Genomic DNA, 27,777 nt, shown 5'->3' with positions numbered 1-27,777 from the left:
TTAGTTTTTAGAAGTAAAGCAGCTAACAAAAAACTTAGGACTAGGTTTCACATGCCACATCATCATTTGGTAGCACAATGACCACAATTTCAATCCATCTTTTTAAAAAATATATATGTAAAGACAAATAAATAACATTGAGATAGTTACTTAGGCTAATTATCTTATCGACAAATAATTAATTGTTTGACAATAGACAAATTTAGTGATGCAACAAACACATGTCAATATATATCATTAGTAAGTTTATGTACATGTCTCCAAAATGTGTGGTGATCAATCCTCACATATACGAAACAAATATTATATATCATCACATACAATGTAGTAATGCATAGTGAAAGATACATATATAACGATCCCAAATATGCAAAATAAATCTCTATGAAGGATCCCTGTGTGATCCATCACTACTGGAAGAATCAATATCATTGGTCTCATGATCGCTAGTGCAACCACCACTGGTCCAAACCGTGGGACTACGACTGTCCCCATCTCCGTGATCGTCACCATCATGGCCAGTGATCGGGCCACTGCTCCTCTCAGCCTCTCGATGTTGCCCCTTGGCCTCTTGTCGAGCCACCTCTGTCACATTAGCCTCGCCACGCTGCTCCTGTATTCGTTAGTGAAATAAAAAAGGAATATATTATAGCTACCATGAAAAAAACTACAAAGCAAAACAAGTATACGTACAAGTGGATCTGGACTGTCAGTAAGTGTCTGACACAAAGTGCGGTAGCCGAGTATGTAGCGTACTCTATCTCCTACGCCATCGGTGCACGACCATAGTTTGTTGTCTACATTAAGACACAACCAAAGACTTATTAATTTTTGCATTCAATAATACTACCTTTAAAAGTTATACTTGTGAATGGTCTATACTCACAAATGTGGGCACAAATCCATCCCATCCCATCGATCCTAGTCTAGATGTGTGACGTAAAGCTACTCTCTTTTGTGCTGCCTCCTATGCAAATTTGAATAAACAAAATAACATAGATTAGAGAAAAGTTAGAATCAATCTAGGAAAGTTCATATTAATTCTAATATATATTACCAAAGGCACACACCTTTTGTTGGGGAAAATCAATGCGTAGGTGCATCTCCTTGCGGAAGAACTGCCATGTCTCCATGCAAATGGTTGCCTTTCTCTTGTTTGATGGCACCATACAATAGCGCCTGTTTATTTTCTAAATTACAATAAGCGTCAGAATATACCAATATAACTTATTAGACTTCAATGTTTTGTTACTTTTATTGAGTTTTTTATTTTGGTCATTTGACAAATGTCTCATGTTTTTATGGTAATTGAAATCCAAATTCGGATCAATCAGAGGGTACACCACCACCTCCTACTAGTGGTAGTTGGGGTGCATAGAGTTTCGATACTGCACATGAACCCGTTTACAATAATTTCTACTACGATGAACCTATTATATACTAGTGTGCTCATTGTTGTGGCACGTATCGCAGGCCACGACGGGAGTGCTTTTCACATCAGATGACTTATGGTACTTTTGAGCAAGCATCACCACCTGAGGAGTGACATCAACCTATGGTATATTTTTTATCTCCCTTTGTTTGATATTGGAAATTTAAAAATCAAAGATTGATATATATAATGTAACTTGATTATATATGTAGGTATCTTCACTTGATGACGAGGATGCTTTTATACCAGTGGTGCACATGTCTCTCGCACACGACACGGACAGGTCATTTGTCAATTGCAGCTCGAGGTTTCTCGACATCCTCTACCTCCTCCATTGGAGGCTGAGATGGGTGGAGATCATATGTTGCCTACTCATTTACAGGATCTAGTACAGACCTATGATCGTAGACGATACGGAGGCTGGCAAGGAGGACCACTTCGTTCAGATGGAATGGTTTTTGGCTTTTGAGGCAATCGCTACATGATTGCTCCGTCCACCATCAGTGAAGCGGGACGAGGCGTCTTTATTGCATAGGATTTTCATGTGAGATCACCCTTATGTCTTTTTGTGGACCCATATATAGATGGGGTCCATGGCATCATCTTAATCGCTACATCCAGAGCATGACTACTTATGGATTATGTCTCAATGCAGCCTCTCTTTCTGCTAGAAGGATTACACATGCAGAAGGCCAAAGACTCTATGTTGATGGAAGACCTTACTTTCAAGGAAACATAGCAGATTTAATCAATAGTAGTTGAGGGAGAAGTGCAATAACCAATTGCACGTTTGTAGAGTGTGAGAATAGTCATGAACCAAGACATATGAGTAGGGATGTACCAAGATACATAGTTTTCCATGCTATTAAATCATTATGCGCTTGTGATGAATTGCTAGTCAATTATGGATGGCGTAGACATCCACGAGCACCCTTAACAGCTGAGGGTTGAGAGCTCATTATATACAATTCCTAATGTTATTTTAAACTATTGTACCCTAATTCTATACTTTAATTTTCATTACGTTCTGTACTGTTGCTAATTTAATTTGATATTATTTTTTGATGTCTCCAAATGTTATTGAATTCCATGCACATCTCTCTCTCCTTTTATATAGAAGCATGCTACTGATACAATCTTCTTTACCTTCAAATATGCAAATTCCAAATTATGACATTGATAATGTCACAAATCAACATTCACATGACGTATCTCAAATGTCAATAGAGTGCATGAGGATCCTACATAGGAGTGATCCTAATATGTATGCAAGACTAAAGGAACAATATTCTAAGGACTTTAATGGACGTGATAGTATCTTTGATAACGACGAAGGCATGGCTGATTTTATTGAGGATTGGCATCAAAATGATAGTGCGAGTGATATTCCTAACAACAAGAAGTATCTTCGAGAAGAAGCTCTAAAGCATATCTATGAAGGAAGCCAACTGACATGACTAAGTGCAAGCTTACTTATTGTTAATCTTCAAAACCGTTTTGGATGGAGTAATGTATCCATTTCAGCACTATCGGAGTATACATCTAACATATTTATGTGTTACACTCTAAACATTGGTGCTTGTTATTGTCATATTTTTAATCAACTTGCAGGCTACTCTCTCAAAATTTCTTGCCGGCAGCAATTCCCTCCCTGCATCACACGATGATCAGGTGAAGAAGATGATAAGTAGCCTTGGACTTGAATATTCTTCCATACATGCATGTCCCAATGATTGTATTTTATATAGACATCAGTACCAGGACAATGTGACATGTCCAAAATGTCAAACGCCTCGTTATAAAGAGGACAAAGGTAAGGTTCCTAGAAAGGTATTGAGGCATTTTCCCTTGGCTCCGTGTATAAAACATATGTTTGAAAGTCCCAAATTAGCTAATCTTATGACATGGGGAGCGGAGCACGAGAGCAAACATGGAGTTTTGCAAATTCCGCAGGATAGTCCTGCATTTGAGCATATTGATTCGCCACACCTCCACTAAGATTGCTTGATGTGAGGGGCAAAACAAAAAATTCATTGGCTTAAGTGGGGAGGTGAGAGGATGGTTCCAAGTGGCAATGGAGTAATCCCACATGGGGGGAAGCAAGTGGAAATTGGAGGGTATAAGGGGGAGTGGGTACCCCTAAGGGTGTATCAAAGGAGCTAATGGAGCTTCCTTGCCATGCTTGTGAGGGCTCGTGGGTGTTGGGGGAGAGAGGGGTGCCATTTTCAGTCCACACCAGTTGCCCAGGTGCCTGGCCACCTTTTGGTCCACTAGACATCCCCTTTCCCCACTTGCCTTGGTCAAAAAGTGGCCGACATGTCATTTTTCACCCAAAAAAGGCATAAAATGGACCAATTAAAAGTGCCCAAAGGGGGAAATGATGTTGTCTAAGAAGAGAGAGAAAATACCTTAGGATAAGAGCCAAAAAAATCCCCTTTTAATAGCTGCAATTCCCTGCACACCCTTTTTTCTAACAAAGATTAGCTTTTTTGGAGCTTTTGAGAGATACCCCAACTTCAAAAGCTTGTAACTCTCTCGTCTGGTGTCGGAATCAAGCATATGGATACTCTATGGAGGTCTACATGACACGATATTCATCTTTATGGTCTTTGTTTCCATCAGTTTTAATCATGGTTTGGGTTAGGGCTGTTTTTTGCCCAACTCTACAGGTGTTCGACATATAGGTGTTTTCCGCAACTTTGAGGTGTTTCTTTTTTATGGGTGGTGTGTGCAAGGATATAGTGGTTCTGATTTTCCTTCTTGTTTTCATGCTAACATCATTTTGGTGCCCCCACAGAGGAACAAGTGCTCCTATTCTTGTGAAATATGTCTATTCTGCAGGCAGTGAATGTAAAAGAGATGTGGGTCCTGATGGACAACCGCCTATGTATGTGAAAATTGTGGACAACACTTGAGGAAGTTGTATAATTGGATTGCAGCCTTTGGAGGGGGCCAGGTTAACCAGTGTGAGGTGGATTAGGTACTGGAGAGATCCATCAGTATCCCTTGAGTTTTCGACGTCACATGTAAGTGTTTTTGTGGCATTCAAACATGGTAGGCGAGTTCCCATGGTTTCATGGATTACCTAATGAAAATGCACAGACGTTCATTGAAAAGTTCAAAGTCAATTTCTTACGCCGTAACATACTAGACCAAGCTATATTGTTGCGGCTGCTGCAATATAGTTTATAGGATGAGGCAAAATTTTGGTTACACAATTTTGAGAAGTTGATGCAGGCACAAAACCCAGGGGTGGTTTTGGACTACAATTGTGTGAAGCAAGCTTTCCTAGTACAAGACCAATCCATCAAAGTACCAGACAAAGTTTGGCATGAAATTTTGGAATACACTCAAAGGGCTAATCAAAGTGTTGATGATTTTGTCATGCAGTTCACTCGTTTATGGATAAATGGGCCCAAGCTTTGGGAAACGAGATCCCTCCATCCATGGTAAAGAAGGACCATTTTGTGGCAAACCTAAAAGAAAGCTTGAAGTTCAAAGTTGAGTTGAAAAGACCCGTCACCTTTGAGGAGGCAGTCGCCATTGCCAGAGAAAAAGAATGGAAAGCTCAAACGCTTAATGAATACGGGAAAGTGGTCCCTGAGCAAAATAGTGGTAGCCAAAAGGAGGATAATCAACCTATTCAAAGGGCTACTAGTACTGAACAATTACAAGGAAATATGCAAGACATGATGACCATGATGCAAGAATTACGACTTAGTGTTCTTGGTGGTGGAGGTGGTCGTGATCGTGGATGTGGTAGAGGAATGGCTCAGGCATGTGAAGCTCATCCTAATGCTAACCAGGGTCATGGGCAAGGTAGTTTTGATCCGCAAAGGAGGTTCATTCCTACTTGTTATAATTGTGGTGAGCTTGGTCACATCAGCACTTATTGTCCAAAACCAACAAGGTGGGAGGGGATATGTTTCCACTTCCTCAACAGATTCCTAACAGAGCTAATGATTATTCATTGGATATATAGGGAGATCAAGGTACTGGACACGAAAATCAAGCATCAACCTCTGGTGGTCATGTGGGTATTGTGCGGGTAGAAAAGAAAGACGCAGATGTGTTGCCAGTAGGCAAAAGAGAGAGGGAAGGCTATGCAGCACCAGGGACTAGTAGAAAAAAATGAAAGGAGGAGGGTGAAGATGCAAAATCCAAGAGAAAGAGAAAGCCTCGTACACAATTTGAAGTGGCAGATTTTCCTTTGCGAGAAGGCCAAACAGCTTACATTTTAAAGGAAGACCTGATTGGGAGGAAAATAGATTGTACTTTTGGATAGTTGATGAATATGGTGCGCAAACTTAAAAGGCAGTGGAAATCATTAGTGAATCCAGAAAAAGAGCCAAAGCATGGACAAGTCAGAGTGTTGTATGTGGGAGAGTTACCTGACATTTTTCCTGTGGTGAATGCTTGGCACAAAGGTGTGGGCATGGGAGAAGCCTACATTGATGGAGGTGCTCAAGTTTGTGTGATCACACAGTCATGTGTTGAGAGACTGTGTCTCATTACATGCGGAAGCTCTAGGTTTCAAATTGGACTAGCAAACCATGCCACGGTGAAATGTTTGGGAATGATCAAGAATTTAGAAGTTGAAGTCTTTAACGTGAAAGTTATGGTGACCTTTCATGTTATGCCAGCTAGTCTGGGAGCCTTTTCTCTCATTTTGGGACGACCTTGGTTGAGAGCTGTTGGTGTCGTGCAAGATTGGGGCAAGGTCACAATCGGTGTGCATGGCAAGAAGGGTGAAAAGAGGGTGTTTGATATGACTACTAAACAACCTATGGCACTTGAAGATGTGAGTGAGAATGATGAGTCCGAAACTACCAGTGATGATAGTTTTGAAGACTCGGAAAGTAGCACTACTTTGACTTCCAGTGATGAGAGTGAAGTGGCATTCTTGTTGTTGGACGAGGAATAGAGAGAAGTTAGTGAAGTGTTGTAATTATCAAGGAATATAAATGCTTCAATCCGTTTAGAGAAAATTGAAGAGTTGATGCAACCTAAACAGGAACTGCCAGTGAAGAAAGAGTTGATTCAAAATATGTTGAGTACTGATTTGACACAAGGAGAAAGAAGGGAGTACTTAGCTATGTTGGACAGGTTTCCAAATCTTTTCATTACCTCATATCAAGAAATAAGGGGTTTTGTTCGGGATCCTGTGAATGTTGAGCTAGTTGAAGGGGCAAAACCAATCAGACAAAAGTTAAGGAGGACGGGCAAGGAGCAGATAAATTCCTTAAAGGAAGAAGTGGATAAACTTTTGGATGCAGGGTTCAATGTGCCAGTGGATAATGCGAAATGGGTGAGCCCTATAGTAGTCACCCCAAAGAAAGATGGGCGTTGGAGAGTCTGTGTTGATTACAAGCCACTAAATGCGGTGACCAAGAAAGATCCTTACCCTTTGCCTTTTATTGATCAATTGCTAGATGCAGTGGCTGGCTTTGAGAGATACAGTGTCTGTGATGGGTATTCAGGATACTTTCAGCGTATCCTTGCTCTTGAAGACAAGAAAAAGACTACTTTTATTACGCCATGGGGTTGTTTCTTCTTTTGTTTCCTTTCTTTTGGATTGACAAATGGGCCAGGAACCTTTGAAAGAAAAGTAGATTGGGTCCTTACCCCGTTCCTTGGGAAGTTTGTCAAAGGATTGATAGATGATTTCTGTGTATATAGTTCAAGGAAAGAGCATGTTCAAAAGCTTGAAATGACATTTGCTAGGTATGATGAATGCGAGGGTTAGCTCAATCCTAAAATATGTCATTTGGCACAGCCACGGGTGAAGCTTCTGGGGCATGTAATTTCAAAAAATGGGATTGAATTAGATCCAGAGAAAGTGGATGCTTTGTTGTTACTGTCACCTCCAAAAGATACAAAACAATTGGCCACTTTCATACAAAAAGTTAAATATTTGTCTCGCTTCATACCTTTGGCATCACAGCTATTGTATCCATTGCAGCAAACAGTTAAGAATGATCCCTTGGAGTGGTCTCATGACTGTGACGATGTTTTTGACATATTTAAAGAGGTTTTGAGTATGTTACCTATTATGCAAGCTCCTCGCTGGGAAAATGAGTTTTATGTCAACCCATCAATGGGAGATGATGCTATTGGAGCTATGTTATTGCAAAGGGGGAAGGAATCTCTTTATATGAAGCATGTTCATTATGCTAGCAGAGTGAAGACTCCTCATGAAAGAGATTTTTCTGAAATTAAATTGGTGATGACCAGTATGGTTTATGCTTGCAGACGCTTCAGACACTACTTGCTGCAAAAGTCATTCACTTTTCTCACCAGTTATTCATTGCTTCCCCAATTGTTCAATAATTCAAATATATCAAAAACAGTGATGAAATGGTTTATTGAGCTTCAGGCGTTTCAGTTCGCCTTTTTGGTGGAGGAAAGTAGTCAAGCTACCCTGGCAGATCTTGTTACTTATAAGGATACTCCGGTTTTGGTTAAAGAAGAGGTGGTGTGAAAGAGGGAAGTTGGGACTCTTGCCATCCCTAATGCTTCAGTGTTATACTTTGATGTTTCTTATTGAAGAAGTCATGATTCTGCTTCAGGAGGCATTGTTATTTATGATGCACAAGGAAATCTTATGAGGAAGCAAGGGCTGAAATTTAATGCAAAGAGTAATAATGAAGCAGAATACATGGCTCTTGAATGTGGTTTGCATATTTGCTTACAATTGGGAATTAAACGCTTGCAAATTAAAGGAGATGCTTTGTTGGTTGTGAAGCAAGTGTTGGGAGTATGGAAGAATAAGAACCCTAAATTGAAAAATTTATGCTTCAAAGTGAAAGTGTTGCTCAAAAAGCTCAAAGCATGGAGTTTGCAGCATGTTGGGAGGTCTCAAAATGAAGAAGCTCATGATGCTGCCCAAGAAATGATCACTTGTGTCTTTGTGGTGAAGACAAATGCCCCTTTATATCATGGGAGAGAAATCTTATCAAAGGAAATGGATTTTCTATTGACAGGTATTCTACCTGAAGGTTTACCGTCTTCTAGAAAGTATGCGTTCATAAGAAAAGCCAAAAAATACAAAATGCTTGATGATGTGCTTTACATGAAAGGAGGTGATTTGGTTTTGCATTCTATGTTGTGGAAAGAAGAAATTTACAAAATTCTGGAAGAAAATCATGAGGGGTCTTGTGGAGGCCATTTTGCTATGAAGATCCTGTTGCATAAGATCTTGCAAGAAGGTTATATATGGCCGACTATTCAACGGGACATTAATCATTGGTACAAGTCATGTTTGCCTTGTTAGAGGTTGGGAAAGAGACTTTTGAAGCCTAAATGTGAAAGACAATTCTAGCTTTTGACGTGTTTGAAAAATGGGGTCTTGATGCCATTGGAACCTTACCTATGACTAGCAAAAGAAATGCTTATATCTTGACAACAGTGGATTATTTGTCACGATGGGTAGAACCCAAGGCTGTCAAACAGATTACCTATAAAGAGATGGAAAAATTTGTTTATGAGTATATATGTTGCAAATTGATATGCCACTAGAGCTACTTTCTGATAGAGGACCAGGATTTAGAGGAGAACTGTTTGATTTCTTATGCAAAAAGCTCCATATACAATATATGTACAGTTCTCCCTATTATCCCCAATGCAATGGTCTTAATGAAAGATTCAATGGAGACTTGGTAAAGATCTTGACAAAGATTACACAGACACATGGAAAGACTTGGGATTCAAAGTTGCCTTGTGCGTTATGGGCCTATAGAACTGCTATCAAAACGAGCACAGGATTTTCCCCTTACCATTTGATTTATGGCAAGGAAGCTTTATTGCCAATTGAAGTGGAAATTCCTGCTCTCAAGTTGTTGTCATTGGAAGATGAGGATCCAGCAAATGTATGGCAAAAAAGGTTATTAGATTTACAATTCTTGCAGTTGGATAGAGTTTTAGCTTTGAGCTACTGTGAAGAAGTGTCAAGGAAGGCTCAGCTAAAAGCCAATGAGTGCGTGGAAGATAAAAAAATTGAGAAGGGTGATTTAGTGTTGCGATACAATAGTAAATTGGAAAATACCTTTTAAAAGAAGTTTCAAATCAAATGGGAAGGTCCTTTTACTATTGTAAACAAGTTTGAAAATGGCACATATCAATTGGCAGACTTACATGGTACACAGCATAAGTATCGTGTTAATGGTTATAGATTGAAGAAGTATCTGGCACGTTTGATGACAATTGTGGCTGAAGAAATGCTATCAACAGAAGGAGACAATGTGGAGACATCTGAAAATGTGGATGAGGTTTCTGGGGATGAAATGCAGCAGTTATTCACCCTGGGGATCTCTGCTTGTCATAAATGACTAAGCAGGCAAGGGGGATTTGGCAATCTATGTCAGGCATTTTTTGGATAAGCATGAAGTCACTAAGTCATGCCAAAAAGCTTGCTCACTAGCCTCGAGTACATAGATGTACATAATGCTTTGACTTTTTAGAGTGCTCTTGTAAATATTATGTATAAAGGCTTGGTTCTACTTAGTCATTTGTAAGAGTTGGGTTGGTCAAACTATTAAAAGGTGGTTTTCAATGAGTACTCTCAATCATGCTTGATGGCCGGTGAATCGGACTCATACATCATATGTTACAGGCATTGGAAGTGGACAGTTCCTTACTTAGAAAGTGGATGCGGATGCATGTGAAGAAAGGAAAGTGGGCTGATTTAATGGATTTTAATAGAAAAGGTGTGTCCAAGGACTTTTGGAAATAGCCGAAGTGATAAGCTCCGAGCCGGGCTTTACATCATCGTATTCAGTGCTCGGAGTCACCCACCACGCCTCTGCCAAGATTGCTCGATGTGGGGGACAAAACAAAAAATTCATTGGCTTAAGTGGGGAGGTGGGAGGATGGTGCCAAGTGGCAGTGGAGTAATTCAACATGGGGGGGGGGCAAGTGGAAATTGGAGGGTATAAGGGGGGGAGTGGGTACCCCCTAAGGGTGTATCAAAGGAGCTAATGGAGCTTCCTTGCCTTGCTTGTGAGGTCTTGTGGGTATTGGGGGAGAGAGGGGGAACCATTTTCAGTCCACACTATCTGCCCAGGCGCCTGGCCACCTTTTTGGTCCACTGGACATCCCCTTTCCTCACTTGCCTTGGTCAAAAAGTGGCCAACAACTCATTTTTCACCCAAAAAAGGTCTAAAATGGACCAATTAAAAGGTGCCCAAAGGGGGAAATGACGTCGGCTAAGAAGAGAGAGAAAATACCTTGGGATAAGCCAAAAAAATCCCCTTTTAATAGCTGCAATTCCCTGCACACCTTTTTCCTAACAGAGACTAGCTTTCTTGGAGCTTTTGAGAGATACCCCAACTTCGAAAGCTTGTAACTCTCTTGTCTGATGTCGGAGTCAAGCATATGGATACTCTATGGAGGTCTACACGACACAAGATTCATCTTTATGGTCTTAATCTTTATCAATTTTTATCATGGTTTGGGTTACAGTTGTTTTCTGCCCGACTCTACAGGTGTTCGACATAGGTGTTTTCCGCAGCTTTGAGGTGTTTCTTTTCGACGGGTGGTGTGTGCAAGGCTATAGGGGTTCTCATTTTTCTTCTTGTTTGCACGCTAACATCGGAAAAGCGACAAGTTAAAGACCTGAATGTATATTTGGCTCCTCTCATTGACGATCTTCAAGATTTGTGGAGAGGGATTGATGTCGTGGATTTGTCAAGAAGCATGGTCAAAGATAGTTCATTGTTCATTCGATTTTATTATGGACTATCCACAACTTTCTAGGATATGGTTTTTGCTCAGGTAAATGGTTTTAATATAATATTGTCTCATACATTTTTTGTATATTTATTGTGCTAATCATCTTTGTTATGTTTTTCTTGCAGGAATATGTACGAAGGGTTATAAAGCTTGTCCTGTGTGGTGATTGGTTGAGATCGACTTATAACAAAAACCTCAACAAAAATATATATCTTCAACACAGACAATTTTTACCTGAAGAGCATCATCTACAAAATAGAAGGAAAGCCATACAGTTTAACGGGAAGGTAGAAGAAGGGAGATGTCCAATACCAAACACACCAAAGGATTGGTGCCTAAAGTGGATTGTTGGACCCGCTATCGATCCGGAGTCGGAGGTCATAAGCGGGCGATGATGATGATGTTGTGAAGGTGCGTACCAGAGGAAAATGTTCTCTGGCTCAAAGTCCTTCGATATGGTACACTTCGGAATATTGGAAGGATTTGAAGATATGTCATCTTCTTGATCCTATGCATATATTTAAGAACGTTGGTCATTTGTTATGGCAACACCTTGTTTGCTTGAAAGACACGGTGGCAGCAAGAAATGACTTAAAGGATCGAAACTCAATGCCTAATCTATGGCCACTTTCTGATGAAACTGGAGGTGAGACAACCTATGAGCCTGCCCCATGGGTACTCAACACAGAAGAGGTGCAGACTATCAACAAGAGGATTCAATTGAGTCGTACGCCTACAAGATATGGAGCATCTTGTCAAAACATGTTCACTTTAGATGACAAGAGCTTGTCTGGTTTAAAAACACATGATTGGCACAATTTTTGAAGGTAAATTTTTATCAATCTTCGTAAGTATTTATTTTCTTGCATGTATTGTTTATCAGATTAATCATGTATACAGCATGTTCTACCCCTTGTTATTGATGGACGTACTACCCAAGGAGTCCGAGATGTAAAATATCGCTTTGGATCGCTTGCAAGGTATTTATAGCTCATTAAATTTTAGTGTAAAATTTTAGTTGATAAGTTCTTAATTCAAATAAAACTTTAATATCTTCTTTCTTTTATTGATAGATGGATTACATCTAAAGAAATTGACAAGGGGTTAATTCCATAAAAGAAGCGTGAATGTATAAAGCTTCTTTGTTTAATGGGGAAGAAACTTCCAACCTCCTTTTTTGATATCCAAGCTCATTTGCTAATCCATCTAGTGGACAAGATAGAGCTTGCTGGTGTTGTTTCTACTTGATGGATGTTTTGGGCCGAGAGATTTATGGGAGTATTGAAAGGTTATGTACGCCAAAAAGCAAGACCATAGGGTTCTATGGCAGAAGGATGGATGCTTGAAGAATGCATGTATTACTTTTGTGAATATCTTGAGCGAACCGGTTTCGAAGTCCCACGCATATGGACAAATGAGTCTTCTTCTACCATGTTAGACGAGGTATTGTCTGGTAAGGGAGACGCTTTTTGACTTAAGATCCAAAATATTTTGGATATTTCTACTTTCATTGTCTATAATAGCGAATGCATGCAACACTTTGTTGAGGACTACAAGGAGGAACTTGCAAACCAACGAGTTGATAGATGTAAAAACAGGAGATCCAGACGTCAAACCAACATAAATAACATCAAAGACATACCTTCTTTCATGGATTGGTTATACACCCTTATGCAACGGGTGGATAGAGATCATGAGAGAATCTCAAGGGAACAGAGAGAGTTTATGATCGGATGTGAAAGAAAGGTAATTTTTGGGTTTTGAAAACTTTTAAACTAAACAAGCAATATTCCTTTTTTTCTTATATCATTTATATATTGATCAGGCTCAAATGGATAAAAGCTATTGATGATTTACATCTAACTCAAGATTCTTCCATTGTTACCTCTTTCAAGCAATTATCACGTGCAAGTTCAAGAGAAATCTTGTCGATGGTGAACTTGGTTATGTGGGAACCATAGTCGGCATTTATGAAATATCGTATCAGATCTTCAAACAGGTGAATGAAATCCCTCTTCATACAACAATGACATGTAGATTTCTTGTACATGATTCTAAAGTTTTGATTCGTGCATTTTGACAGGTGATTCTGAAGGTGGATTGGTTTCATGCCAAGTATAAAGGCAATAGTGCCACAATGAGAAGAGAACCGTCCAAATTTTGGTCCGTCGACTCCTTGAAGTTAATGTGTGCAATAAGAGAGCCTTACATTCTTCCAACTCATTTTAAGCAAGCGTTCTTTTATAAGAACCCAGATTCTCATCCATGGTGGCAAGTTGTGCATGTCCAACCTAGAGGTCGTCAGTTGTTTGATAGCGTTGATCCTAAGGAAGCAAATCAGGATGAATTGGTAACATCCTTGAATCTAGACACATCCATGTTAGAGACGTGTAGAATTTCCCTTGCCGATCATGATGACATTGTAGAATTTGAGAACGATAACCATCCGTACTCTGACACTACAGACACCGAAGAGGAAGAAATAGTGGATGTCAAGCACATGGAGGAAATGAATGTCAACACAGATTTAATGGCAGAGGAGTTTGAAGAAGTAAACAAAGATAATTAAGATGAGATTTTATTGACGGTTAATCTCAAATATGACGATAAGGACTATTAGCCGTGCGTGTCATATTCTTCTCTCTCTATCTCTCAGTCTCAGCACCTTCATGCAGAGTGTTTATCCACTTGTTTGTGATCACTTGCACTCTCTCATTAAAAGAATGGAAGGATCTCCCTTCCATAAGTAGAAGGAACCTTGAGCATGGTCGGATTACTTATCTTGAGTGAAGTTCAACTCTCATTTCCGCTGCACCTAACAACTCTACTACCGGCCTGCGGTATTATGGTATGGGTGTGTGTATGAGCATGGCTCTCTCTCAAGGGTATCATCTTGTATCCATTTGTTGGAGGACGAGCTCCGCCGGCAAGAGCAGAGGATAACCTGGATTTTTGAGAAGGTGGCTATGATGCAAGATAAGTGGGCCATTGAGGTAGCAATTGTGAAGGAAGAGAAGAGTATTGACGCATCGAGTGAGGAAGATACGGAAGGGGATTCTGTTTTTTTTTTCGAGGAAGAAATCGGTAAGGAAGAGTTGACGAGGAAGCTGGGTGCAATGTTTTTTGGCTATGTTGATGCCTATTATGAGGAATAAGTGATGCATGAAGTTGGATGTGGTGCTGGTTATGCCCCGTGGGATGGGGAGTTGTTGGCTTGCGAGCGAAATCTAAACTTTGAGGACTACTGGGGCAGGGACTGCAAGGAGCCTCGGGAGGACCCTGCGGACTGCTACCTCAGTGGCCCGGCACAAAATCCATTGACTGGGTTATGTGTAATGCAGGGCTACTGCCCTCTGAGGAGGAGACGTCTGAGAGAATGAAGGAAGAATCTGGACTTTTGGAAGATGTGGCGGAATGCGGATTAAATGCGGATTGTTTTTTATGTTTCCTGGAAGAGAGGTGGAGGATGCTTATAGCATGACTAAGGTCAACAAGAAGGTGAATGGACGTGCTTCGTTGAGCTAGAGAGTGCTCACTTTGTGGGTTGCTTGGAATGTGTTCCTAGGCACATTACAACCAGCAGATGGGGGTGTATGAGTTTATTGGGGATGACATGTGGAGCACCTATGACATGTGCGATGCCATCGAGATTGCAGATGGCGGCCGAGGCTGGCCTCTTGCCTGGCTAATGAGCCACCATACAAGCCGTGGAAATGTGCGAGGATCGTCTGATGCACAATAGCATGCAACTGATGCATGATAATGGGGTTCTCGGAGTTGGAATGATGGCTCCTCGAGAACAATTCTCTGGAGAGGACAATGGGCACAATTGCCTGGTGTGGGACTCGGGTAAAAGGAGTCAGAGTTGGATTTTTGTTTCATACATCTTGATCACTTTGTTGTTCGTTTTGAGTGTAAGCACACTTCCGTTTGTTTTTGGCCAGGTAAAGGCCCAATGGGGAAGATCAGATCAGGATGCCTCGACATCGGAGCAGGCGAGGTATAGATGCAAGCCATTCCGAGGTGGAATGTGGCTAAAATTGGGACTCATGCAGGAATTAGACGGCCGATGGGTTCCTCCTTGATGAATCAATAGTCAAGGAAGTATGAGAATAGGGGAATATCTGGTTGAGCCGAGTGGCCAGCAAATGTCTAAGCAGTGCGGTGATATACGTGGAAGAGCGGTGTGAGTGCGCATGAGAAGACTCTGAATGGTAGAGACCGGACTGATAAGAACGAGCAATTTACTGCATTCATGGTGCTTTTTGATCTAGGTGTGGAAGCACTCAAAGATGCATGGGAAAAAGACATGGCTGATGTAAGGCACTACTCAATTTGCGGGTACGCGGGCTTCGGCTATGATGGATGGAGCAAAGAAGAACCGGGATATGACGGGGATGCGGTGCAAGATGCCATGCATGTGTTGACCCAAACACTCTCTAGGATTATGGAGAGTTCCATTGAGATGTAGATTTGATGTGGTTGGCAAGTAAGAGCAATGCCAGAATGAGGAAAGCAAAGAGAAATGCCAAGCTGATCGGGTGGATGCCTATATCCCGGACGACGGGGAAGGGCAAGTGCTGGCAGTGCTGAATGAGCTGTTGCATGTGTCAGAAATTGGAATTTGGCCAGATGTAAGGTTGGATGAGGCCCAAAAGATACCCGAGAGGAAGGGATGTTATGTGGATGATGGTAGTGACGAGGTTTCTAGTGGCGCCAGCATGGTGGATGCGAGTTTTTGCGGTACTCCCGGTAAACCAGGTTTCGGGATGTTGGTGGCCAACGGGCCAAGGGCAATGCGGAGCAATGAATCGAATGAGGAGATAGAGGAACACCAGGTGAACCCTGCTGATTCTTGTTTCCCACGTGATGGGGGAAAGTTGAAATATGCGACGCAAAGCGACCTAGAGGCTGCTATTTTTGGTGTCATAATAATCAATATCTAATTCTCCTAAATGATTTTCTCATATTAAACTGATCATTTAATGTGGGGAAGTGCCAGGGGAGAAAAAGCTAGAATATTGGTTAAGCTAGCAGACCGGCCACAATAGGGATCCAAAGGGGGAGCCATCTGCAAAACAGCCATGTGCAACAATGGGCTAAAAAGACCCTAAGGTTCAGCCCATTAAGACTTCCAAAATGCTAAGGTTCCAAAATTCAAAGGTTGTGTCCAAAGGTCAACCCTAGGGAAAATTGGATGCTTTGTGTGTGCCCTAAAAGTCTTTGCACATCCCTACATGGGAGGGGGCTAGCTCTTTTTCTAGGGGATGAGAGAGAAAGCCACACACATACACACACACAAGCTCCCTTTACACAAAGGGAATTAGGGACACATGTCAGCTCCCTACGCCAGATGCCCAGAAGGTGTGCCCAATTCCTATTGGATGGCCTTGGAGGTGGACCAATGAGATTTAGACTAGAGTAAATCTAGTTTAATTAATTTAAAAACATTTAATAAAAGAAACCAATGAGAATTAAGTCTCCTAGAAGACTATTGGACAGTCTCCCAAGGGGTCCAATGAGCATTCAGGAGCCCATTGGCTTGCCTGATTCCTATTGGCCAGGAGGCAAAGGGGTCCAATGAGAGTTTAGTTTAATAATTTAATTACCTAAAGCTCTCACAAAAGGGGAAAGGGGGACACATGTCAGAAGGCTATCACTTATGCTTCTTATTACCTATTGGCTTGACTTGGGGAGGTCCAATGAGGTAAAAGCCAGACCAAAATAGCAGGAAGGGCTCGCCCAAGAGAGAGAGAGAGAGAGAGAGAGGGCTGATTTTTGCTTGGCATTAACACACACACACTCACACTTGACCATGTGTGAAGAAAGAATACTCTATCTCCTCCCAAGCTTTAATGGAGAGCTCATCACCTACTCCAAGCTTGTGAGATAGAAGCCTACATCAACACTCTCTTGGCATATGGATGCAAATCCAACCAAGAGCCAAGCTTCAATGCATGCTCATCTTCTCTACCAAGCTAATTACTAAGCTAAGCTATTCTAATATGAGTGATTATGTGAGGAGATGTGCATCTTTCTCGTAAGATACTCCTTCTTCCTCTCAATCTACTCTCCTACCCTGCTAGCTCTCACCATCTTCGAAGGTGTGTGAGGTCTTGGGTCTGAGAACGGGGATAATTCAAGTTGTGTTGTTAAGTGTTTTGCTTAGTGCATGAAGCTTCCATCTTCATTGCACTAGCTAGTCTTGAAGGAACACAAAGAATTGTATTGTACAATGTCTCTCTTGATGGGAGAAACCATAATACAAAGCCTTTTGGAGGGGGGACCGGCTCCATGCAAATCCGGTCCTCAACTGTTGTCAATAGCTTAATTTCTCTCTCTTTTGAAAGTATTGTTGATGCTAACTAACTAGGTGTTATGCTTTTTGTTGCTCTCTCCACCCAAGCACTCTTGTAATTCTCATTAGGAATTTATTCTAATGAAATGCCCACTATGTTCATGCTAATTTCTGCTACATATAAGTTATTAGGCCATTGAATGTTACATTGGTATCAGAGCTCAAGGTTTCTCTTTTCTTGCTCAAGAAGTGAGGTCCTCAAGCTAGCTACAAATGGTTGGTATTATTAATTGCATGTGAGTAAGTAGAATAGGGATTTTTCAGCCTTGCAGTGCGCCTGCCTTTGTGCAGTTAATGGGGCATCAGCGTTGAGAGCTATGGTCTTGATAGTGGAGTCCTACGGGGCTTGCCTACGGCTTAACCACTATTGAGCTATTAGAAGCTTGACAGGAGCTGGTGTTGTTTTGGTGTTGAAAGACCCTCTCTTCTATTCCTTGCAATTAATGGTATTCGAGCCGCGGGTACAGTAGCTTGAGTGCTTTTTCTAAAGGGGTAAAGAGGAGTAGCAACTAGGGCTTGAAGTGCCAAAGTACACCTAAAAGTTGTTAGATTGGCTGACAATAGTAAAGAGAGTGAAATTAATGTTGATAACTTTGATTTAGCTCATGAGCAAGCTACTAATGATGCTTCGATGCTTGTTAACTATCTTGTTTCTAGGCTTCATCAAGCCATGGGCAATCCATCTCTCCAAATTGAAGTGCAACGGCAGCTCCGTGCTCACGGGATTCTTCAAGCTAATCACCATGACGAGAGAACATCTAGGAAGCCTCCTAGTGAGACTCCCAAAAGAGGTCTCTTTCCGATTTGGGAAGAAGAAGAGAATCCTTACGAAGGGCTCAAGAATTTACTTCTTGATGATGCATCTCCTTCCCAAAGGAGAACTCAAGAGCCTCCACCGAAGGAACGAGAAAGAAGCGAGTCTCCCGCCACCTCGGCAGAGATGGCTCCACGAAGACGGCGGGCTAAACGCTCTCCATCACCACCAAAGCGGAGAAGACCATCGCACTCTTCGCCACATCATAATTCAAAGAGAGATGATAAAAAGCGGAGAAGACCATCGTATTCTTCTCCTCACCACAATTCAAAGAGGGATGATAAAAATCAAGAGAAGAAAAAGGCGAGAAAGAGGACACCCTCTTCTCCATCTTCTTCATCCTCTTCCTCTTATGAAAGCTATGGTGAAGATGACAAAGATGAAGACAAGAAAAAGGCGAGAAAGAGGTCACCCTCTTCTCCACCTTCTTCAAATTCTTCACCCTCTGAAGAAAGTGATGGTGCAACCTTTGAACCATCAAAAAGAAGAGGCCGTAGGAAATCCTATGCCGCATGGAAGAGGTCGTCCAAGCTGAAGAAATTCAAAGAGGGAGGGAAGAGCATCTCTTTCCTTACCTATGATGGTACCTTTGGTGCTACGGACAAAGTCTTGGCCTTTATCCAGCAATTCGATGCGGCGTTTGGAGATGAGGGCTTCACGGAGTCCTCTAAGCTACGCCATGTAGCTATGTACTTTCAAAAGTCCGCCAAACAATGGTGGTCTAGCCTACGAGCCAACGGTGAAGCTCCTCGAACATGGAAGGCTTTAAGAGCTTCCATTATGAAGCAGTTTTTGGCCACCGATGCCAAAGACAAAGTACTCACCGAATGGCGAAGCTTAAAGCTCTCTCCCAATGAATCCATCCACAAATATGTAGACAAGTTTTGGGACTTACAACTCAAAGCCACTGTCTTCAAAAAGTTGGATTTTGGAGAACAAAAGCAACAATTTTGTGCGGGCTTAACCGAAGAAATGGCGGAGTATGTCAACTCCCAAAGGCCGCGTACCATATCGGCAGTAATACACCATACTATGGTGGCCTCTCGAATCAATTTCCAAACGGGGGTTAAAAGAAATAATAAGCCCCCGGAAAACAAGGGTTCCAATGAGCCTAAGGGGAAGGACAATGTCCAAAAGTCTCCTAAGGGCAACTCCAACAAAGCTAAAGAGAAGGGAGTTTACAAAGGTAAGAACAAACTCTCTCCTGAAGAGCTTGAGCGTTATCGCGAGGATAACCGGTGTTTCAAGTGCGGCAAACAAGGGCATGTGTACCGCGCTTGTCCACAAAAGAACAACCGCCAAGATCCTCCTAGAGCTTCCTTGGTTGAAATCCAAGAGGAGGAGACTCACCAAACAACTCACAAAGGATCTCCTCTATGCCATGCTTGGGGAAAGGTAAGAGAACATGATACTTTTATTCTCTTTGACCCTGGTTCTACTCACAATTTTATATCTATAGAGTTGGCCACCAAGCTAGGCATGCAATCTTACGAGATGGGAGATATCCTACCCGCAGACAGTGCCTTCAAGGGGCAAGAAGCTTCAGTCACTCCCTTAATCGGGAAATTGAGGCTTCATGTCCAAGGCTATGTGGACAAAGAGGACTTCTTTATCTCTCCTCTCAAGCATGAGGATGTAATCCTAGGGGCACCATGGTTTGACCGCCTTGCTGCCGATGTTAAATTTCCTGAAAGGAGAATCTCCTTTAAGTTCAGGGAAAAAGACATGTATATAGATGCTAAGGAAATGGGTAACACCATCCCCATTGTACATACATCAGCTTTCAACAAATCAATAAAGAGCTCTATTTCCGTGTACATGATTTTTGTTAAAGATTCTCAAAATGAACCTAATGCTTTAGCAAAAGAAAATAAAAGCAACCAAAAGGAATTAGAGTTATCCAATTTTCTCAAGGGGTTTAAAGATGTTTTTATTGATGACATCCCTTGTGAGCTACCTCCTAAACGAGGTAATGATGACCATGCAATTGAACTTCTTCCAGGAAGTTCACCGCCTAATAAACCTCCTTATAGAGTTTCTCAAGCTCAACAAGAGGAGATTATGCGGCAAGTGCATGAGTTAGTTGAGAAGGGCATGGTTAGGCCTAGCTCATCTCCATTTTGCTCACCAGTGCTATTAGTGCAAAAGAAAGACAGCACATATCATATGTGTGTCGACTATAGAGCACTAAATAGGATCACTATCAAGAATAGGTTTCCCGTTCCACGGGTAGAAGACCTATTTGATAAGCTACAAGGATCGACCTACTTCAGTAGGATTGACCTAAAAAGTGGCTATCATCAAATAAGGATAGTTGACCAAGACATTGTAAAGACCGCATTTCGTACTACATTTGGTCTTTACGAATACATTGTCATGCCTTTTGGCTTGACCAATGCACCAGCCACATTCAACCGCTTGATGGAGAAGCTGTTCAGGCCTCATCGAACCTTCACTGGAGTGTTCTTTAATGATATTATCATCTACTCTAATTCATTGGAGGAACACAAGCAACATCTCCAGGTAATATTTCAAGTTTTAAGAGAGAATAAACTCTATGTTAATCGAAAGAAAAGTGAATTTTTCTTGCAAGAGATCCAGTATTTAGGTCACATTATCTCTCAAGATGGCATCCAAATGGATCCATCTAAGGTAGAGGTAATAAAAGGATGGCCTAAACCAAGGAATCTTCATGAACTAAGAAGCTTTATAGGTATGTGTGCATACTATAAACGCTTCATAGAAAAGTTCTCACAAATTGCGGGACCATTACATGACCTAACAAAGAAAATCATTAGGTATACATGGTCTGCTAAGGAGAACAATGCTTTCGAAAAGCTTAAAGAAAAGGTTACCTCTCAACCTGTGCTTACACTACCGAACCTCTCAAAACCGTTTGAGGTCCAATGTGATGCTTGCAGTGATTGCCTTGGAGCTGTTTTGCTCCAAGAAGGGCACGCCATAGGCTATGAGAGTCGAAGGCTCGACCTTGTTGAGCAATCTCTAGGCATATACGAAAAGGAACTCCTTGCAGTTCTACATGCCTTAGACTCATGGAAGCACTATTTATTGGGGACTCCTTTCATTCTGCGAACGGATCACCAAAGTCTTAAGTACTTCATGATGCAGACCAAGCTCTCCGAAAAACAAATGAGGTGGGAAAATTTCCTTTCGCAATTTCATTTTCATATTGCTCACATTGCTGGCAAGCATAATCAAGTAGTTGATGCACTCTCAAGACGGCCGAGAGTGAATGCGGTTTCCATAGCAACTCACAATGATCTATCTTCAATGATAGATGAGTACGCTATTGATCCCGACTTTAGAGACGTGATTTCAGCCCTTGCATTAGGGAAGAAAGAAGAACCATTTACTTTACAAGATGGTTATCTTCTCTATGGCAATAGACTATGCGTTACTAACTCACTACGTGAGAAAGTAATGTATGAATGTCATGCTCCACCTTATGCGGGGCATAGAGGGATTCAGTCTACCTTTAAGGGAATTGAAACATATTTCTATTGGCCTACCATGAAAGTGAACATACAAGAGTATGTTTCCAAAAGTGTGGTATGCCAAAAGACAAAATTTGATAGAGGGAAGAAACTTGGATTACTTCAACCCTTGCCAATCCCTAACTCACCATGGGAGAGCATATCCATGGATTTTATCTTTGGATTTCTTAAGTCTATCCATGGGAATACGGGAATATGGACGATAGTAGACAGGTTCAGTAAACAAGCTCATTTTATACCTGTCAAAAAGACTATCAAAGCCCATCAAATGGCAACCCTCTTCATTTCACAAATTTTCAAGTACCATGGCTTGCCAATGTCCATAGTGTCGGATAGAGATCCTAGAATGACCAATAATTTTTGGAAGGGTCTCTTTGAGAATTTACAGACAAGGCTAAACTTCTCTTCGGCCTATCATCCACAAACGGATGGCCAAAGTGAAATAGCTAACCTAACAATTCTCGATCTACTAAAAGCCTATGTAACAGAAGTAGATCAAAGATCCCAATGGGAGAAGTACTTACCCTTAGTGGAGTATGCTTACAATAACACTGTACATACTTCCACGGGAAAAGCACCTTTCGAGGTAATTGAGGGAAGATCAAAAAGTCCCTTGCTACTTAAGGTACATGGGAAGATCTTCGCTGCAGATGAGTATAGCCGAGACCTACAAGAATCTTTTCAAAAGATTAAGAATGCTATCTCTATCTCACAGCAAAGGCAAAAGGCTGCTGCTGACAAGCACAGAAGAGCCCAAACCTTTAAAGAAAACGATTGGGTCTTGTTAAAGTTTCCCAAGGCTCGATTAAGGCACACGACGGGCAAGAATCCTACGGGCCACCAAAAGTACTATGCTAAACTAGTAAAAATGTACTATGGTCCCTTCCAGATTCTTAGGCCAATCAATGAGATGGCCTATCAACTCAAGTTGCCCAATCATTGGCTCATACACAATGCTTTCCATGTGAGCCTATTAAAGCCTTACAAAGGAGAGCCACCTCAAGCACCAACTATTGAAGACCCACCGGAGATCGAGGACCAAGAAGAGGTGCTGCAGCCATTCTCCGACATGAAGACAAGGTATTAAGAGGCGGTAAGACTATCAGACGATATCTTATTAAGTTTAAGAATTATCCTTTTGAAGATGCTAGATGGATGCAAGGCATACAATTAAAGGATAACCTAAACCTTGTCAGTGCTTACAATGCTTCCCAAGAGTAAGCAAATGTACAAAATGTTAAAAATGAAAAAAGTTTTTGTCTTATAAGACTCTCTTTTTCTTTATTTCTGCACAAAAATGAAGTAGCATGCATGCTTAGATCAAGTTTGTGGAGACGACGTCTCCCAAACACCAAGTAGAGCTTGTCTCTTTACTACGGAAGACTGATAGGACTAATGTGCAGACATGCTTGCGGCAGCCTCAAGCTCTAAAGCGCCAAATGGACTAGTCATCCATTATGGAATGATGTCGTAGTGTAACATAGGGATCCTCTACCCGCTAAGAAAAGGACTCATGAATATGCTTTATCTTCTCTACACCATAGTCGAGGACGACTATGATTTCAAGAGAGAGGTAATGTCATAATAATCAATATCTAATTCTCCTAAATGATTTTCTCATATTAAACTGATCATTTAATGTGGGGAAGTGCCAGGGTAGAAAAAGCTAGAATATTGGTTAAGCTAGCAGACCGGCCACAGTAGGGATCCAAAGGAGGGAAAGTAGGGATCCAAAGGGGGGGCCATCTGCAAAAGATCCATGTGAAACAATGGGCTAAAAAGACCCTAAGGTCCAGCCCATTAAGACTTCCAAAATGCTAAGGTTCCAAAATTCAAAGATTGTGTCCAAAGGTCAACCCTAGGGAAAATTGGATGCTTTGTGTGTGCCCTAAAAGTCTTTGCACATCCCTACATGGGAGGGAAGGAGCCCTTTTTCTAGGGGATGAGAGATAAAGCCACACACACACACACACACACACACACAGGTTCCCTTTACACAAAGGGAATTAGGGACACATGTCAGCTCCCTAGGCCAGATGCCCACAAGGTGTTCCCAATTCCTATTGGATGGCCTTGGAGGTGGACCAATGAGATTTATACTAGAGTAAATCTAGTTTAATTAATTTAAAAACATTTAATAAAAGAAATCAATGATAATTAAGTCTCCTAGAAGACTATTGGACAGTCTCCCAAGGGGTCCAATGAGCATTCAGGAGCCCAATGGCTTGCCTGATTCCTATTGGCCAGGAGGCAAAGGGGTCCAATGAGAGTTTAGTTTAATAATTTAATTACCTAAAGCTCTCACAAAAGGGGAAAGGGGGACACATGTCAGAAGGCTATCACTTATGCTGCTTATTACCTATTGGTTTGACTTGGGGAGGTCCAATGAGGTAAAAGCCAGACCAAAATAGCAGGAAGGGCTCGCCTAAGAGAGAGAGAGAGAGAGAGAGAGAGAGAGAGGGCTGATTTTTGCTTGGTATTAACACACACACACTCACACTTGACCATGTGTGAAGAAAGAATACTCTATCTCCTCCCAAGCTTTAATGGAGAGCTCATCACCTACTCCAAGCTTGTGAGATAGAAGCCTACATCAACACTCTCTTGGCATGTGGATGCAAATCCAACCAAGAGCCAAGCTTCAATGCATGCTCATCTTCTCTACCAAGCTAATTACTAAGCTAAGCTATGCTAATATGAGTGATTATGTGAGGAGATGTACATCTTTCTCGTAAGATACTCCTTCTTCCTCTCAATCTACTCTCCTACCCTGCTAGCTCTCACCATCTTCGAAGGTGTGTGAGGTCTTGGGTCTGAGAACGGGGATAATTCAAGTTGTGTTGTTAAGTGTTTTGCTTAGTGAATGAAGCTTCCATCTTCATTGCACTAGCTAGTCTTGAAGGAACACAAAGAATTGTATTGTACAATGTCTCTCTTGATGGGAGAAACCATAATACAAAGCCTTTTGGAGGGGGGACCGGCTCCATGCAAATCCGGTCCTCAATTGTTGTTAATAGCTTAATTTCTCTCTCTTTTGAAAGTATTGTTGATGCTAACTAACTAGGTGTTATGCTTTTTGTTGCTCTCTCCACCCAAGCACTCTTGTAATTCTCATTAGGAATTTATTCTAATGAAATGCCCACTATGTTCATGCTAATTTCCGCTACATATAAGTTATTAGGCCATTGAATGTTACATTTGGTGCACCCAAGAAGGGGACTGTGGAAGTTTATGGCTGCATGCCTTCTGTATGCAAGAAGCTGGGGGTAGGCAGCCCATCAACTCAAGATGAGGCGGTGGACCTGGAATGTTGCACGGATGTCATGATACTAGGGCGTGAATTGGATTGTGGAGATGCTTGGAATGGGTGGACAGATCCTCCACAACCAGGTGGAGTGAGTAGGGACTTACCAACAATGATGGGCGTGACTTTGACGTGAGTGGTCAGTGATGTACGAGGTGTAGCAAGACGTGATTGGGGGTATGACCTGACAGTAAGGCACGGTGATCGGATCATGGCTGAGGTTATGGAAATTTAAAGGGAAAGGTATTTGGAGTCCTCTTACGGGCTATTCACTGAGCCGAAACAATTTAAAGTGGACCCTCCGGGAGTGGTCACCATTAGGATACAATTGAATGAGAGGGTGCAGGTCCTGTTATGGATGCGCATGTATGAGGTTGAGGATGGCACAGATGGTCAGTTCTCGGTCATGGTATCCTTGAGGAGGTACCTATTGGTGGGAGATGCACGAAGCCTAACTATGGGCAGCTTGAGCTTCCGGGCCTGGCTTGACTAGCCAGATACGATACAATTAGAGGGTTGGATGTACCTTTGCTTGAGGCGTCTTGCCATAAAGCGGGCGACCTCCTGAATGGTCCCAATGGCATGGACAGGTGACATCCAGACTAGTGGGCCGAATGAGATGCAGGGATATGACAAAGTGTGGGCCGAGTGTGGGTTCAGAAAGGATATTACTTAGGGGTTCTGGGATATAGAACCCAGATTTTTTTTTATGCTCGTGTTTTGGTATCGGAACCTAATGCTCACCAGGAGCAGCATGGTACAGGACGGCCAATTGGCTGGTATGGAAGGATGGGGGTCTCTCACCCGCCTGACTAACGATGCAAATGGGTGGGAAGTTGTTTCTCACACCAGGAGCGGAGGCTCTATGGTGCTTACTGAAGGGGGTGGTTGTTGAAGTCATGGACGGCGACGAGGGCTGCCTGGGTTTGTGGAAAAGGAGCCCCTTTTCGAGTTACTCAAGGGAAGTGAGCAAGGCCTGCTGAAGGTGAAGATATGCGAGTTAGCCCCGGGGGATTCACCATGAAAAACTTACCGCACCACATAACTGCAGGGGAGGGGTTTTTTTGTACAAGTTACATAAGCGTATAAGTTAGGGGCAGACCCCCAATAATTTATCTCTCAAGCTTAAAAATAAGGGAGGGGGTATCATATTTGAAGGGGGGGAGGGGGGGACTCACCTGGGTTGATTACTTGTAACAATTAGTTAACGATGTGCACTAGAACTCGGATGAGTTTACGGGAATTTTTTTATCAGGTCACATATAAAATTTTGCATCAATCAGGTCATAAATAAGGGCTGATTTGGAGCAGGTCAATGGTTGATTTACACCAACTTTGGACGCGTCAGAATTGGACGAGTAGCTAGAGTGCAGCCTGATTGGGCACATAGTTTGAAATTCAAAGTAAGACACATTGAGGGCACATCTAGTTATCATTAGAAGTGGTTCCTTAGTGCGTTACCTGTCACTATGCTACACACTCTTTGACAAGTTTTACTCAATTAGATTATGTGAGACCTAAACTTTGTATGTAAGATAGGGGTATGATAGTTTTCTTCATTGACTGTCGTATAAGCGTAGAAAGGGGGGTCATATTCCCTAATATAAGTCATATATAGGGGTTTTATCAAAGTTGCCTACTCGCAGGTGGCATCCCATTTTGTATATAGAGTGAATCCCCCGGGGAGTTAGCTGGTAAGTATAATGGAAAAGACAACAGGGGTCTCGTCGTCATGATGACTAACCCTCAAACTCAATTTTATAGGGAAGGTGAGTGCACGCAATACCTTCATATGGGACCTCGGAGAAGGTACCCAATGCTGGGATGCGTTTGATTATGGAACGGTACGCATGTATGAAGGTGCAGAGATAATAGCAAAAGGGAATACACTTGGCCGATGCAAGGCTAATCTAGGGGAGTTACAGCCGTTCTCTGGTCTTGATAAGCAAAATGTGAGCAGATGTTTGGTGTACCTAATGGATCAGCGGGGGTTTATTCTACTGTAGGCTGCAAATGGCCGCTTCATTCCCCCATGACGAGGTGGAATATAAGAGAATGTAAGACGGGTAAAGTGTATTCGATACCATGCCGGCAGGCAGCAAGGAACACGATTGGTTGGCCAATGGTTTCTTTATCTTCAAAGAGGGCTAATCAACGAGTGGAAGTACTACATGAGTGCACATGAGAAAGGTCAATGTAATAGAGTCCAAATCACTACAACAGAGCGAGGTACTGAAAAGAACGGTAAAAGTTTTTGCGGTGTGTGCAAACCTGGTGAGGTGTCTCTCAAAAATACATGGGAGGAAGAGCTGGTGGCTGATGTAATGCACGACCCGTATTGCGAGCGGGCGGGCTTCGGTGAGCACCAGCCCGCGTCTTATTCAAGTTGCTTTGTTTGGCTAGTAGCTTGGATTGGAGCCACGACAGCAAAATGCGAGGTCAATGATGATAATGGGTATGCTCGGAGAGTGATTATGCACATGCTTCTGCTCATCAAATAGTGTTGGCTAAGATGGGGCCACTGGACTCATGGCAGCGAGGCAGTAAATAAACTATACGCTTATTGCTGACAGTAAGGTAGGGTGTCGAAGTGCGAATCTAAAATGCGGGGAGGTCAATCGAGCA

General features: G+C 42.0%; 1 protein-coding gene across 1 annotated transcript in view; it reads right to left on the bottom strand.

Annotated features, from left to right (window-relative positions):
* Positions 1–382: 382 nt before the first annotated feature.
* LOC147417639 (uncharacterized) overlaps positions 383–27,777 on the bottom strand; it is a 30,263-nt gene continuing 2,868 nt past the window's right edge. Inside the window, 5 exon segments of the mRNA XM_086507026.1 lie at positions 383–613; positions 694–743; positions 746–797; positions 887–967; positions 1,071–1,179. Of these exon segments, the coding sequence (XP_086363152.1) occupies positions 383–613; positions 694–743; positions 746–797; positions 887–967; positions 1,071–1,179 (523 nt within the window).

This window comes from Adiantum capillus-veneris, chromosome 30 (assembly GCF_014529385.1).
Source record: "Adiantum capillus-veneris isolate H3 chromosome 30, ASM1452938v2, whole genome shotgun sequence".
In the NCBI taxonomy this organism is placed as follows: domain Eukaryota; kingdom Viridiplantae; phylum Streptophyta; class Polypodiopsida; order Polypodiales; family Pteridaceae; genus Adiantum; species Adiantum capillus-veneris.
The sequence above is the reverse complement of the archived record's forward strand: the minus strand, read 5'-3'. Positions and strand labels throughout refer to the sequence as shown.